Consider the following 16,726-nt stretch of genomic DNA (forward strand, 5'->3'; position numbering starts at 1 on the left):
AAGAAACAGATCAACGAAAGTTTGAGAAAGATCGGACAAATAATGAGAAAGTTATGAGCATTTGAATATTGTGATCACTAATGCTATGGAGATCCTCAAATTGGCAATGCGACAAAGATGTGTGATTCTGATCTGTCCAAGAGAAGTATTCAATATATCTTTGAGAATACCCTTTTCTCGGGACCCTTTCCATGGAAAAAAATGATAAAACGCTTTATAGCGGGGTAATTTCCTCCATTGTATTCCTTTTTTGTGCGTTCACAATCACTTTTAAAATCAATGTTCAAAATCGTCAACTGAATTAGAGCTGATATAGGTACAAGAGACAAAAGAGACCGCCTCCTCCAAAATGAAATCCTGGCTACGCAGTTGGGTCAAGGACATTAAAAAATATATAAATGTTCGATTGAAATTAAAAGAGTTTACTTTTAAGGTCATAATAATTGGAATGTTCTGTATGTGCTTAACCAAAATATTAATAAATATCATATAAAGAGACATATCACATTAATTCAGTAATCTATTGTGAGAAAGTTATTATAAAGTTTTCCGTTGTTGCACTAGGAATAGAGAGGTGGTGTCATTAGAAAGGAAGAAGAATTAAGATAAGAAGAGCGTGTACAAGAGATGGTTTGGTCTTTTTACTAGCAATGTTGTACATTTCTATCCGTGTTTTAATTTCTTTTATAAATACATGTTTCAAAACAAAAATTCTTTTTTCAATTTCTGATTTGTTCCTATCCAAAATAAATTTATATATTGACCAAAATGCAATAGTTACAAAGATATTCGTTTTACTATTCCCTTCCCAATGATATAAAGGAAATATTTTTTGCATTTTAAGAGGAAATTGAAAGAATATCTTTCACTTGAGAGTCAAAAAGAAGATGCAAATGATATGTTGTACGGTTGATTTAGCCTGAATACTGACCTAGTTCTTTTCTCTTCTCTACCAGGTATTTTACATAGTTTGAATGCAGCTTCGATATGTCCTTTCTTCTATTCTTTCTATTTCTTTTATCTCTTCCTATTCTCCTCTTCGTGTTGTTATTTGTTGTCGCCGTTTTTGCTGTTGTTCTTCTTATTTTCCTTCCTCATTTTCTACTCCTCGTCCCTCTCCTTCTTTTCTTCTTCTTCTTCGTTATATTCTTGTATATATTATCTATATATCTTATTTATTGGTAATAGTACATTCTGATTTTTTTCTTCATTTTTAATATGTAAATAGTATAATTTTACTATTTTGTTATCTTAATTCTGTATATTGAGGACCCCACTGGAAATAAGCTCTCGAGCTTTCGTGGGTCATCCTGTGCAAGCATGTTGTTTTAATGCTAACTGTCTATATGTTATGGTGACTTGCCAAATAAAATCAATCAATCAATTCAACTTTAAGTAATTGTTTGATGTTTACTTCCACTTTTACATTGTAAACTTCTCGCAAAATAATTTTGATATATTAAAAAAAGGATTTGTTTACTTCACAGTCAATAAAAGCATGTATAATATCTTCTTTAACCTTGCATGTTGGACACAAAATCATCTGTTGCAAAATTCCATTTGAACAGGTTACTTCTTACTGGTAAGAGATTATTTCATTTCATTTCATTTATTTTTTCCATTTCCAACAATCATTTACATTTACAATAGTTTTGTTACATACATCTTGATATAATTATAATCAATAAAACAAAGAAACTTATTATGTATAATACTCAAGATAACAGGTCGGAAACGGAGGAGGCTGCTAAAAAGCGAAGCTTGTAGGATGCAGCCTCCTATAACATACGTATGAAGAATATAAACAAAACACAAACACAACATGGTAGAAATTTGAACGTAAAACTATCTGAATGAATAGTTTAAAAGAATAAAAAGAAAGAAATAGAAATGAGAGAAAATAGCAAGATCAGTGGTCTCCAGATTCTTGCCCCAACACTCACAGAGATTATATAATAACTTAAGATTGAACTCTCGTAAGTTATTTTCTCTAACTTGAATAAGATTATTTTTTAATACATTTGCCCAATTTACATCAATATCAAGTTTGTTCTCCCAATGTAAACAGCATATAGGTGAAAGTATTTTTCGAGGGAAACAGGTTATATATAAACTAAAGACTCTAACTATTTTTGACATAAATTCATTTCAAAGCTTACTGCTTATGTTCAAATACGTAAATAACATGCTCCCACCTTCATTTCACAATTTTTATACTATGAACACATCTATCCATTCATACCCTACGCGGAACTCTTCTAATTTCCATTTAATCAACCCCAAATTGCTTATTGCGCAGAGATCCATAAGACACCATGGTCCTGATTTGTGGAACTCTCTACCTGAATCTATAAAAAGATCCACGTCTCTTTACTCATTTAAGGCAAACGTTAAATCTATGTTGATATCAGAATATTTGAAGTAAAATTTCTGTGTCGATGTGTCATCATTAAAGCATCATCACCATCATCCTCTCCATCGCCTTCATCTCACCATTTCACCATCATCTTCATCCTTATCATCTCCATCTTCATTGCTCAAATTACATTACTGCTGTTTTTAATGAAATGTACTGTTTATCGATTCTGCTGTATTAATGTATTATATTAATCAATGAGTTCTAACCTGGGGTTGTCATTTTTTCAAGCAATCTGCTTATGATGACAATCCTTCTCCTGCAAATTGTAAATGTTAACTAATTTGGTATGAGATCAGTTTTGTTTGTAATGATAATTTTAGTACATTTAGTTATGATTCATGCCAAAAAAAGTTCTCAATATACTATGTTTGTTATGTTATGGAAAATGTATTATATACGAATGATGTAATTGCAGAAGTAAACAATAAAATCAAATCAAATATAGTATCACTATATTTGGCAGTATTACTATATTTGGCAGTGGTGGCACCAAGAGGAGGGGTATGAGAGACATCTGCCCTTATTTAGTCATTATAATATCCATCGTATAATTTATTCATTTTTTTATAGCCAATGGGTGTCAATCCGAGGGGATGGGGGATGTAGGCCTATACCCCGGGCCCCTACCCTGGTTATTCAGGTGGGGTGGCCTGTATTGTAAAATTATAAAGTTATGGCATTTTTAAGTTTTGCTGTAATTTCACGTACATGTATTAGTAGTTACATAATTCACATCCGTATATGGTTATGTGGTTGGTATGCAAATCAGTGGAATGTTGACATCATTCTAAATATGGATATACTGGATCATTGATCTGATTTATAACCAAAACGTATCATAAAGCCAGCTGCCGCAGCACTAACGTTTGGCTCACATTGGCTAGGAGCTACAACCAACATACATACAGAGACCGAAGCTTTTGGTCTAGAGCTGTCATTGAAATTTCCGATTAAGTTGTGACTGTGAGTATTCATTGTACACCATAAGAAAGTCTCGTCGTTACTTCAGCTTTTATCATGATAGAAATAAGCCTTATAATCATATCAAATATTGCTGGTTGAAGTCTGATCTGGTAAGCTCTCGGCGTAGATCTCTTGGAGATCACGGTATAAATCAGCGCATGCGATTTCTTACGTTCGAAAGCGAATAGGCGGTATCATGGTTTCATGATATTATCTATTCAAAGTGCGCATGAGCTAAATTGCTAGCCACAGCCCATTACATGCAAATAGGATCGAGGTTGAAGTGTGATATGGGGTGACCATAATTTGTGCACAGTTTAAAAATTATCATGAAGTTGACTTTCAATCAAGTCATAGCTCACACCATGCACACAAAATTAATCAAAAAAATAAATGGTATGCCTAATAAATACCAAATGGAATGCAACTTGCAAGAAGAAGCCAAGATCTCGAAGTAAAATTCGCTTGACTGATAAAGTAGGTCAGATCAAGGGTTTCGCTGGTATCGCGATCTCAAAACTCCATTGCGATCGACTAGTGCGCGCTCGGCTGAAAAAGTGACCTTCATTTGCGCACGATCATTTTGCAAGGCTTTAGAAAAGAAATCGAGCAGACAAAGAATAGATAATTATCAGTAGAGGCGCATGGCCAATATGGGAGACTCTCTCCAATAGGGGAGACAATCTCCCACATTGGAGACTTGCTTTGCAAAAGGACAAAAGAAACAACACCAACAAAAACATGATTTTTTCCACCCCAAATTTTGTCTCACTGAGGTCAGAAGCCCATTTGTTTTGTGTGTGATTGACAACAAAAATCCTTATCAAAACAAAAGTAGACGGTGAATTTTTAAAGTAGACGGTGAAAAGGGGTAATTTTTCATGAGGAATCTGCTTATCACATTTTTATTTGCCGCCAAGGTAATCCTTTTGCAGCAAATGTAAACAAAGGAAATTGGTCTCCCAAACTGGAGACTGTCTCTGAAATTGGATACCCAAATTCTTTACAAAAGTCTCTGATATTGGAGATAATCTCTCTCATGGGAGACAGTCTCCAATATTGGCCGTGCGCCTCTACTGATTATATCAGATGGAGGTTGAATTGCCATAAATTCGGTTGGTATCACATTTTACTTCCTTATTTGGAGACCTCTGCTTGCAAATTGGCGATTTCTTGATGCTGGTCATGGTCAAGGTCAGATTTTCTTGGAGCGGACGCAAAAGGTAACAAAATTAGCCGATGTTTTCCCAATATTTTCACAAATATACATGTAAACCTTTCAAGAAAATTACCATACCCTAATTGGTAATTTTATGTCGCTATTTCTGTTGGTGGTATCAGTTTTTCAGGATATTAATTAGATATTGAGATATTCGACGGTGCGCAAAAATTAGGTAACGTGCGAGCTAAGGTCACACTACCATAATATGTGGGGGGGGGGGTTCTACGCACCTAAAACTTTATACATGTAACATTACATACTGTATACCCAGACCCAGTTGTTATGTGCCCGGACAGGGTGTGTGTCCAGACGATCAAATTTAGAAAGTCATTTGAAAAACTTTACAACGAAGTTTCATCAAGTTTTAGTACAAAATGTTAGGAAATATTAAACAAAATAGAAGATGATTACAAGTTTACAACTAATGAATTCATATTTTTATTGTAATCCAAAGACAAAATAAAAGAAGGCTTCAAAAATATAAAGTGTCCGGGCTCCAGAACCCCATCGTATTTTTTTTTTTTTTGTTAGAACCACAACACGGTAAAAAGACATGTTCAGGGAGGAATAAAATGCATGTGCAACTAATTTAGGCCCCTAAAATCCAGGATAATCTTGGATTTTAGGGGCATAAATTATCATATTTAAATCAAAATTTGGTTACTCTTGAGTTGAGCCACTGCCTACGTGTACCTATTCACATGCTCGTATGTCCATCCTATATCCAGCCATGCGCACTGCATGACAAAAAAGTCTGTCTGGGAAGTTGCAATAAAAGTAAGTTAAACTGCATAAAGGTTCTACTACCCAGAACAGATATGGCCATGCATGTAAGTGATGTAACATTTTCGCCCTTTCGTTAATTCTGTCTAACTCTTTAACTTATTTATATTTTGTTTATGTTCCAGCCCTTTTATAAAAACAGTGCATAGCGCTATTTGGACACTCAGTAACCCAGGGAGCTCCCGCCCGCGAAGCGGCCGGAGCCAAGGAGCTCACCGTGCATTTACTCATACTCACAGTCACAGGACTAGGGTAGATTGTGGTCACAATAACTTGGAAAGAAAATTGTGAAAACAGAAATTATGCACTTACCACGATTATATGGATGAAGGTCTATCGTGTGGCAGCATCCTGACATCGAGGCACAGACTGGAACCTCAAAAAAACAAAAAGTTCAGTTGTGATACCTCTTCTTTCAGAATTCATAGCAAAATGGCCGTTCGAGACCGATACCGAGGGTGTAGGGCACATGCGCGAATTTGACCAAGTCTGTATGCGCTAGTGCTATAGCCTCGGTCTCGATCAGCCATTTTGTTTTGAATTTTGAAAGAAGGAGAGCTACCGCGACAGAACTTTTAATTTTTTTGAGGTTCCAGTCTGTGTTTCGATGTCAGGATACTGCCACACAATAGACCTTCATCCACATAATCGTGGTAAGTGCTTAATTTCTGTTTTCACGATTTTCTTTCAAAGTTATTGGGACCACAATCTACCCTAGTCCCGTGAGTATGAGTAAATGCATGGTGAGCCCCCAGGGTTAGACATGTAGATGTGTGTCAGTTATTCGAGCATTCAGTTTACAACCTTTAATATGGACATTTCAGTAATGGATTACTTAAATTCAGTGAACCACATTGAACTAGAGGAAGAGAGCATTCTAATGCTGTGATTACCAAAGTATAATTGTATTACAATGCATGGGACTTTTTCAGTGTCATTGGTGCAAAGTTCTGGAATAATTTACCCATAAATATACGGGAAAAAATGAATAAATGAGAGCATAATTTCATAGCAATCCAAGAATCAAACTCTTTGAGTGTTTTGAAGTGTTCATGTACCTGAACATTCTTCTGATGTTCATCTGATTTTGTGTTATACGTTAATTTCTAATCTCATTTCAATCTACAGGCATTTCATTGCCATTCTGCAAGAGGCATACATGTACGACAAGGAGCTAGTCACTAATCAACCAATCAGGTAGCAAGCAACAGCTCCATGTAGTCAGCCATGCTGCGCTGTAATGTTTCCCATCACCATGGCAGCAAGATGACTCTGTTAGTCCGGTTGCCAAGCAACAAGGGGTAATTGCCAGGTAACTAAGTAATACCCTAGATGTTCTTGATTTGTTTATAATTTATAGCTGTGTATGTAAACAACCTGTCACCCGTCTTTACACACAGTGAATACAGATCCAGAATCAAAGGTACTTGCAAGATTTCAAGTGAGAACCATTTTAATTGGTCCCTTATTCTTTCTTTGTGTAAACATCTAACCTGTCACTACTCTCCACTTGTTGTGGAATCAGTGACAACACTTAATGATTGATATTAAAATGAAATTATTATCCTTATTATTTTGTTATTATGTGTATAATGTTATCATAATTATCTTCTTATATATTAGTCATCTTCATCATCAATATTGTTGTTTTTCATTTCTGAAATTATAATTATATATTAATTTTATTAATTTTTTTCATATTCATTTTGTTCTTATTTACTTTATTAATTATAATTTTTCTATTGTTGTTATTTCCATTATCATTTGTTATTATTTCATTTTTATTTCATTATTTCTTGTTCAATTTTATGTATGTATTCTATTTATTGATATACTTTTATTAATTTATTTATTCATTTTTATTATTATTACTGTTGTTATTTTTTTTTGGGGGGGATAAGGTGAAATGTAGCCGGTAAAATTGTAGCTGTTTGAAGAAGTGGATTATACAACTTTATTTTGGTTTTTATCTATGCAATAGTATGACCGCGATGCGTTCATTTATTAATACATGATAAGCAAAGCTTTTAGGGTTGTATCGTTTATCTCCATTTCTATTACATGTACCAGAGATATATCAGCCCCTAATCATAATGATGCTTGTTTAAACAAGTTGTTTACATGAGATTTGTATAGCCCACTTTCCATCTTAATTAGAAGTTCAAAGCGCTTCAGAGCAGAACAACAAAAACTATTTACATATAATACATGTCTGAACAATACATGTAAGTCAATGTCTATCAAAAGAGCACTCTTATACAGGTATGTTTTCAGGTTGCCCTTGAAGGTGGTCACTGAAGTCTGGGTTTTCAAACTCTGTGGGAGAGAATTTCTTGTATGAATATTCCATGTATGAATATATATGTTATTGTAAATGTTGTAAAATTATATATTATGCGATCATCAAGTGTTAGCTACATGTATATGGACAGTCATTAAATATTGTAAATGTTAAAAAAAAAAGGTTTTTGAATCTGTAGATTTACACTAAATGGACAAATAATTGCAATTATGATAGTGTGGGTCAAATTCTTGTGTGTACAACACTGCAAAGTCAGACTTTGTTCGTCATAATGATCTTGCAGATTTGTCCAAAATGGTGACCTTACTAACCTTTCAAAAATATAATCTCAATAAACGTTATAAAATATGTAATGGGTGGATAATATACTGGTAGATCTTGCCATACGTGATGAAAGTTGGTGTCAATGGTGAATTGCAAGCTGCTGTGTGCTACTGAATTCCTGCCTTACATTTACATGTACACTGAGGAAAATTTAGTTTGTTTCATTATTGATTGTTTGCATTTAAAAAGAAGTTTTGAAAGGGCTCATATTCATGTAATATTGAGCTCTATGCATTCCTGTATGTACATTACATGCTTGTGTTGTGAATATTGGAATTAGGTAATGGCATCTGTAGGCCTACATTTTACTTTTTCTGCTCTTCTTTTTTGTCATGCTAAGACTTTTCTACTTTAAACTTGTTTAAATATTTTGATGCAAAGTGTACACTGTAAAGAAATTATCATTTTCTTTTCTGTTGCAGTTCTTGTAAGGAGGCATGGGTTGCTTCATTTCCAGATCAAATGCCACTTCTCCTTGTCCATCAGATGTTAACATTGAAGACAACGTGGTGAGCCAAGAGAAAATAGTACCGGCAGATATTGAAGAGACACGTCCAGAGAGTGAAAAGAGAAAGAGCCAACCAGAGAGCACTAGATCAGCAAGCTTGAAGGACATCAAGAGAAGTAGTCAGTCAGGAAGCACAACATCAGCTAGTCCAAAGACTTCACAGAGAAAGAGCCAAATAATAAGCCCCTCACAAACAAGCGATCCGATGGCTTCAGAAAGTACAGTTCAACCCGAAGTCCCTCGATGGCTCCCAGAGCTAGAGAGGACGAAGGAGGGACACTTGGTACCCCAGGAGGTTCCCAAATGTGATGCTGGTGAGGACTTTGTATCAGCCCATGAGATGTACAACTCATTAAACGATGGCCAGAGAGCTCCATATCTACATGATCCACAGTACATGCTTATTCTTGATGTGAGGGACAGAGGTGACTACAATGAATCCCATATTACCACTGCTCGACACAGTACTGCTGTTGATACGGAATATGACTGTCTCCTAAGTCAAGGAAAGGTTGATAAGTTCACTATGGTCATTGTCTACGACCAAGGCAGTACAACTGTGACTGTTGACCCAACATTAGCCAGCTTTGTTCAGAGATTGAAAGATGCCAATGTTGATGTTCTGATCCTGAGTGGGGGCTATGACACTTTCCACAAGACTTATCCATTCTTATGCAACAACTTGACCATTCGGTCAGAGCAAGACCGTAGGCAGAACTTCAGTTCATACCCCTCTGTTGTCCTGGAGGATATTCTTTACCAGGGCAACGTGAAGCACTCCAAAAATGAGACAGTCCTCAAGAACTTGAAGATCACGCACATCCTCAACGTGTCAATGGAATGCCAGAATGCCTTTCCGAAGAGCTTTGAGTATCTTCAAGTTAAAGTAGAAGATGAGTCTACCGAGCAGTTAAGTCCACATCTAGAAAGAGCAGCAAAGTTCATAGCAGGTGCTATCAATGGGGGTGGTCGGGTCCTTGTTCACTGTGTCCAGGGTAAGAGTCGCAGTTCAACCTGTACCATAGCATTCCTCATGTCCTACAGAGGTTGGACATTGAAAGATGCCCATGAGTACCTGAAGGATCGTCGATCGATTGCTGCTCCCAACAGAGGGTTTCTTATCCAGCTCTCCAAGTTTGAAGAATCCATCTTTGGGAAAGTTATTTCCTCGGTAGATGACTTGTATTTTTGATCAATTCTTGTATCCTTGCTGATATAGATAATAATAATCACCTTTGAAGTTAGCTTGACCTACATGTAAAAAATGTTTGATTGAGTATGGTGTTGTGTTAGGTTGATGATTTTTGTGACTTCAACTTTAACTCTCTGAACCCTAAATTATTGGGGGTGGCCGTGACCCATATCCTGAATATTTGCATGTATCATCCACATTCACAAACTCCCAAGATTCAAGCTCCAACGGCATCTTCTCCCCGCTAGTACCCCGACCGGGCCGGCTGAAGTTGTTTAGCTCCTCGCAGACCTACATTAGCCTGCAGACAGAAATATCAACTTATCTGTTTTTGGCTTAAAATCACTGTTTTGACTAAAGTCAGATTTATCAATAGCTTCCCCATAGTCAGCATGTGACTCGCCGCGTATTATATCGTGTATTACCAAACATGCCACACGAGTCATCGCAGAAGACCTGAAATCAATACCAATCTTGACTGAAGTTATTGACTAAATATCCGTACATGTACTAGAAAAATGACATCATTTTTAAAAGATCATCTGACATTTAGAACTCATATTTTTTAAGGCACATGGTATGCGCATTCACTGATAGGCCGGTATCGGGTTCAAAGGGTTAAATCAGAAACATGGGGTCGTAGATTTTATTGGGTGCTCCAGACTGAAAATATTAAGGTTTACTAAAGGGAGTTACAATAGGCATACATGTAAATAAAAAAGCAAAGTAGCAAAAAGGACACAAAGCTTTGTGTCTTTAAACAGTTGCATACATGTCATGAATATGCAGTCAGCTGATGTTGTCACATCTCCATTTTATATCCTTTTTTCATTTCATTTTTTGAAATTTCATTTATTTCATTGTTTTTCATACATGTTGATTTTGAAACTACAGCACATTGAAAATGATATTGCACATTGAATCAGTAATAATTAGTCCTATGAATTCTACATTTCCAGAACAGAAAAAAAGAATAAGATGAAGCACGTAAATAAAAAGTAGTGCTGTGACATCATTAGATCACTCTTTGCTTTTTCATGATATGCATATAAAAACATTTTTTTTCATTTGAAAAGATTTGGAATTCGTAAATAACCTGAATTTTGTTCAATACATGGTATCTTTTGTAATACGTGTATGCATGATTATGTTAGTGCTATTAAGTCCATAACCTTTACATGTTTTTCAAAAGTGCTTTCAAATGTCTTTTCATTTTCTTTTATTTTTACATCTTTAAAAGTATGAAATTAAAAGGAATGCATGAAAACTATGGAAGCGCCGTGGTGTAGCGTTTTTTACTCTCGCCTTGTAATCAGAGGGTCGTGTGTTCGAATCCCACCATGGCCTAGCACCCTTTGGCAAGGCATCAATCCACACTTTGCCACTCTCACCCAGGTGCTAATTGGGTACCGGTAGGAAACCACCGTCATTGTAGTTGGTTTAGCAAGTTTGCACCTAACAGGCTGCTTAGAATGCTATGAATCCAATGACCAGGTAATAATAATTTTGAAGCGCTTTTAACAGTCATAGATTGATAAAGCACTATACATGTATAAATGCCAATTATTATTATTATTTTTAACTATGAATATATCAATGTATTCCATTTTGAAACACTACCGTGGGCTAACACGTTGGCTCGATTTCATGAATCATTCCAAATATTTACGTGTATGAGAGTTTTATGAAACTCAATTGAGTATTTATTGTATGTCACTGAAAACATCATGTTTATGTAAGATGAAATGGTGCAATTTCACAATATTATCTTTACAAACATAATTTTGAAAAGTCTTGTAAGATATGTAAAGAAAGGAATGTGGAAACAATTTTAATACACATGATTTCCCATTCAGCTCTACAAATTTTACCAGAAAAGCTCTGAATAAATGCTCTTTTGTGTACTATTTATTGAAAATACATAGTATCACAAGTCCACTTTGGATGATCATGTTCATATACAGATTTGTATTGTTCTTGAAGTGACAATCTAATTATGGAATTACATGTACATATTATCAGTATTTGAAATGTAGGTTTTCATGATGTATATTACATTGCAAATATTAAATGTTTCCTACTTTTGTACGCGCTATGGTACTTTTTGTTTTTAGCGCCTCTAAATACCCATTATTATTATTATATTTTGCAGTATCTATTTCATAATAGTATTAATATCTTTTTTACAAATAATCAATATAATCAATAAACTGTATGTGCATGTGCTCTTTTAAATTCATGCCTACTGTATGCTCTATGTTTGGGTTACTTATTGGTAATATGACATTGACTTTCATTATTAATAGGTTCAACAAATATATTTTGCATTATGTACATGTAGTTCTTTACATCAGTTTTGGAGATGATGAATGATTAAGTATTGTTTTATATACAGTACAGTGTTGATCAAACTTACTTTGCAATATACTAGTAGATCTATCCAATCAATTCTTTCATACAGAAATAGTACAGAAGATGCATTTTCTTTTTTTTCAGTTATGACGTCATATTTGACTTGTCTTGATATGCAGACCCATTTTAGTTGGAATCACTAATTCACAGAATTAAAGGGATGTTCCAGGCTGAAAGTATTTATAGCTCAATAGAGTAGAATTCACTGAGCAAATTGCCCAAAATTTTGTCAAAATCTGACAACAAATAGCAAAGTTATTGAATTTTAAATATTTTGTAAAAACAGTCGTCATGAATATTCATTACGTGGGCTGATGATGTCACATCTCCACTTGTTCTTTGTATTTTATTATATGAAATTAGGTTTATTCAAATTTTTTCCTCCAAGAACTAGAAAAATTGGATTGACAACTGATTTAGTGCATTAGATATTTATTGCTGCAACTTATTTCATTATAAGGGAGACATATTATTCACACAAGTGTGAAATAATTTAATGTAATAACTTAAGAAAACGGAAAGTGGAGATGTGACATCATCAGCTTGCCTAATGAATATTCATGACGACTGTTTTCACAAAATATTGCTAAACTTTAAACTTCAATAACTTTATTATTTGTTATCCGATTTTGATGAAATTTTCAGCGTTTTGCTCAGTGAATTCTACTCTGTGTATCAAGATATAAATATTTTCAGCCTGGACCACCCCTTTAAAAAGTTTTTTTTCACGCCAAATTGATGGTTTTAAAGCCAAATGTGAAGGAACTTTAATGTAATAGCAAACTGACATTATTGAATATTTAAAAATCAACTAATATCAAATATTATGCAAATGACACATGATTAAAGATGGAAATGAACGCAAGTTCGATTCCTCTTTGCAAGGAGTTAGTTTTGATACACTTTTCATTTGAAATTAGTGGTGGATGGAAGCAGTGTTTTTTCATGATGAGTGGTGGACAGAAATCTTCTGTTGTACACTGCAGCTATAACACTGTTGATTTTTTATACGTATACCGATATGGAAGGACAAAATTGGTCCTCAAACTAAATTTTATGAATGTTGCGACAAAGAGTCATAAATTTCTTACAAAATAAGATGTGCATTGTTTTTGCAATGTTCTTCATGAATTTGTTCATGATAACAAGTATCGTAGTAAAATTATCCGTCATAGAAGCTAGCATGAGAAACTTTTGACCCTTTAATACAGTGATGTTAATTTTTTTATGATTTCAGTAATTAATTTATTGTATGTTTAGTGTTTGTTACCCATGAAAAATAGATACTCTAATGCAGTTTCAAATTGTAAAGTGTGCTGTGGTATTTTAAGTGATTCTTCAAATCATAGTCTTTCATAGATTTACAAAAAATTTTTTATCATGAATCTAACAGTTCTGAGCATGGATCAAGCTATCGTATACTTTTTAAAACAAGAATCAGTTTCCTTCTAGCATTGATGTCATCTGGGGTCAGTTGCATTGGCGGCGGAGCAGAAGATTATCTTTTGTGTTAGGGGGGGACGGCTATTGTTGCGTCCCCCCAAACACAAAAGATAATCCTCTGCTCCGCCGCCTATGGTCAGTTGCAGAAAGAGTTGCATTTAAACGCAAGTCGAAAAATAATTTGCAAGTCCAAAATGCGTGCTGTTGATTGGTTGAAAATCATGTTGCGCATGATTTTTAGAGTTGCGTTCAATTGCAACTCTTTCTGCAATGGGCCCCTGATGGGATAGTAGCACTGTACTCGGTACAGTGGTCAGTGCTGATAAAAAGTGCTGAAAAAATTGATATGGACACGAGATGTATCATCAAGTCCATTTGATCGGTTTTATATTTTCCCTGAGATTTCATACACATTTTTATGTTCAATTCCAGCAGATTCTCTAATATCGCAGTAGAGTGTCACACCCTACATGTACCATCAGAAATTGGATGGCGATGACACTTCACTGTTAGTTATATGTATGTATGATACAAAAAGTATATTAATTTGTGATTATTTAATATGGTACTAGTATATAGCTTTTATGATCATAATGTTTAAAATCAAACTTTTTAAAGAAAATTTCGGAGAGTGTACACTTCACAAGCTTTTTTAATATTAATATAACTGTTTCTAAGTGAGTTTTAATTATGACTATGCATGTATCATGTGACATTGATTTGATCAATGAAATGCACAATCTTTATTATGCAATCTTGAGTGCCTTCTGTACTTATACATTCTATCTTACAAGTGCTATGTGCTATCATTTTACAAATAAATTATTAACATTTCTATTCAATTGATGTTTATTCTGTTCGCTGTTTTTTCGGTTACACTTTGTAATTCTGAAGGTTCGTAATTCCGAAACACGTAAATTGCCTATACCTCGATGTTCGTTAATCTGAAAACGTAAAAGGGTTTGTTAATCCGAACATTTGTAGCGTTATTCCCACGGTTCGATAATGCGAAAACAAAATAAGGTTCGATGTTCCGAAGGTTCGTTAATCCGAAAACGAAATAAGGTTCGTTGTTCCGAAGATTCGTTAATGCGAAAACGAAATAAGGTTGTTTTCGGACTAACGACCCTTCGGAATTACGAACCTCATTTTGTTTTCGGATTAATTAACAAACCTTCGGAATTACGAACCTCATTTCGTTTTCGGACTAACGAACCTTTGGAATTGCGCACCTTCGGATATACGAACCTTCGGAATAACAAACCTTTGGAATATCCGAACCTTCGGAATATCCGAACCTTCGGAATAACGAAGCTTCGGAATTACGAATGTATGCGGTTTTTTCTTAGTTTACATTTCTTATTGTTATGGTATGGTTACAAGGGCAAAATGAAGAATATGCAATTCCCAGAATGTACCTATGGCAGGCTTTCCAGCTAATGTTTGTCCTCTGAATCGATCTGTTAAATTATATTGAAGAACATTTTAAACAGACATTTCCATTTATATTATAATGAGCATACATATTGAGAGCAAGTCATACCAATATTTGCCCTTCACTAGTCTCTCAATTGATTTGGTAAATTATGCTGAAGGCAAAAATAGTATACATATGGCAAGCCATTCATGCCAATGTTTGTCCTCACCACAAGTCTGTCAATGGATTTGTAAGGTCCTATTTTAAAAATAAATAATCCAGCAATCGTACAAGACAAAAAGAGATATGTATTTCAGCTCACATTATTAGCCATTTGAAATCTGCTGTGTGATTCACTGACAATAGAATTTAGATTTTAAAGTTAAATTGAGCCATATCTTGCTTGTAATTAATTCTAGCTTCTAGTGAATCACCTCATTGGTTATATTATGAAGAAATTGATGGGCATTAGGGAAACAATTTCTAGTGAGCATTGAAGTTTCATTTCTATCTAAAGAGTGTGTAGATTAAGCAAGTAACAGCAAGAGAGAGGGGGGTAGGGAGAAAGATTAGAAGGGGAGAATTGGACAGGGAGAGAGAAAAATAGAATAGAATGGGGGGGGGGTGAAGAGATGGTTAAAGAGAAAACAAGGAAGATCTTGTGAGCAGGAAAGGGACAAAGAGAGGGCACAAGTGGGGGAGGGGATAGGATGAAACGGGACTAGAAAATTCAGTAATGTCTTGTGACGATACCCGACTATTTACATTTCAACTTTCTTTTACTTAACGATCTTTCCTCTATTTCTTCTCAAACATTTTCTGCTTTCAACAATCCCAAATCCAGTCTTCACGACTTTTCATCCTTGTCATGTGCTATTCCATTCCCTCACTCTTTAAGTAATCGTTCTCATTTTCTCCCATTTTCTGACTCTACTTATCACATCGTCTTCTCACGACCCTTTCAGACATCTCACTAATGAATATGTATCACTAGTTTGGATAAAAGTGGTTCAAACTAGAGTTCCTTTATGAAAAAGGCATTAGATATTTTGTGGACTCACAAAGATGTTCAAATAGCTTGTTTTGAAGGTGAGCTGTTGCCCATTGAACTTTTGAAAATTACATATTGCATAGCCATAAGTGGTGCTCATATCAAAAGTTGTTGATTCTCTGTGTGTCAAGGTACACATTATTTTTTTTTCATTTTCATTGTTTGGTATAAGTGTAACATACATGTATGGCAATTTACTCAAACTAAGACCCAAGGCAATTACAGCCACTTGTCGAGGCCCTGGCAGCTGCTTCCCAAGCGAAGCGAGCCGGGATATCCTAATTCGCAGCGAATTTGGACTGGCTCGCTTCGCTCGGGAGCAGCCGCCAGGGCCTCAACAAGAGGCTAAGACAATTACAGCTGAATGGGGAGTGTTTCATGAGAACTCCCTGTCAGTGATTTTCACTGAATAATTCGCCTTTAACCAATCAGATGCAAGGATTTCCAGTAGTCAGCCTAAAAATGACTAGATTCTACATGTATTTGTTTCATGAAATTCTCCTCAGTATACAGCGCATTATGCTTTGAAATTTTGTGTGAGAAATAACAAAGGTCATGTATATTAATATTCACATTTCCGGAGAGTACACAAGCATAATCAGAACAAAGAGTTTTTTGTTTTGTTTTTCATTTACTTCTTTCAAATATAAACAGATTTACAATTATTCACAGCTGTACAGAAAAAAGTAA

General features: G+C 35.0%; 1 protein-coding gene across 2 annotated transcripts; it reads left to right on the forward strand.

Moving 5' to 3' along the window:
- The first annotated feature begins 3,273 nt into the window (after positions 1 to 3,273).
- LOC121431756 (probable rhodanese domain-containing dual specificity protein phosphatase) lies at positions 3,274 to 11,829 on the forward strand. Of its 2 annotated transcripts, none has more exons than XM_041629451.1 (3): positions 3,274 to 3,382; positions 6,516 to 6,699; positions 8,436 to 11,829. In XM_041629451.1, exon 3 carries the CDS (start codon positions 8,451 to 8,453, stop codon positions 9,711 to 9,713), a length of 1,263 nt encoding a protein of 420 aa, XP_041485385.1. In that variant the 5' UTR covers positions 3,274 to 3,382; positions 6,516 to 6,699; positions 8,436 to 8,450; the 3' UTR covers positions 9,714 to 11,829. The 2 variants fall into 2 exon arrangements, with proteins under 2 accessions (XP_041485385.1, XP_041485386.1); XM_041629452.1 differs by lacking the exon at positions 3,274 to 3,382 and adding an exon at positions 3,426 to 3,492.
- Positions 11,830 to 16,726: the final 4,897 nt, after the last annotated feature.

This window comes from Lytechinus variegatus, chromosome 18 (genome assembly GCF_018143015.1).
Source record: "Lytechinus variegatus isolate NC3 chromosome 18, Lvar_3.0, whole genome shotgun sequence".
In the NCBI taxonomy this organism is placed as follows: domain Eukaryota; kingdom Metazoa; phylum Echinodermata; class Echinoidea; order Temnopleuroida; family Toxopneustidae; genus Lytechinus; species Lytechinus variegatus.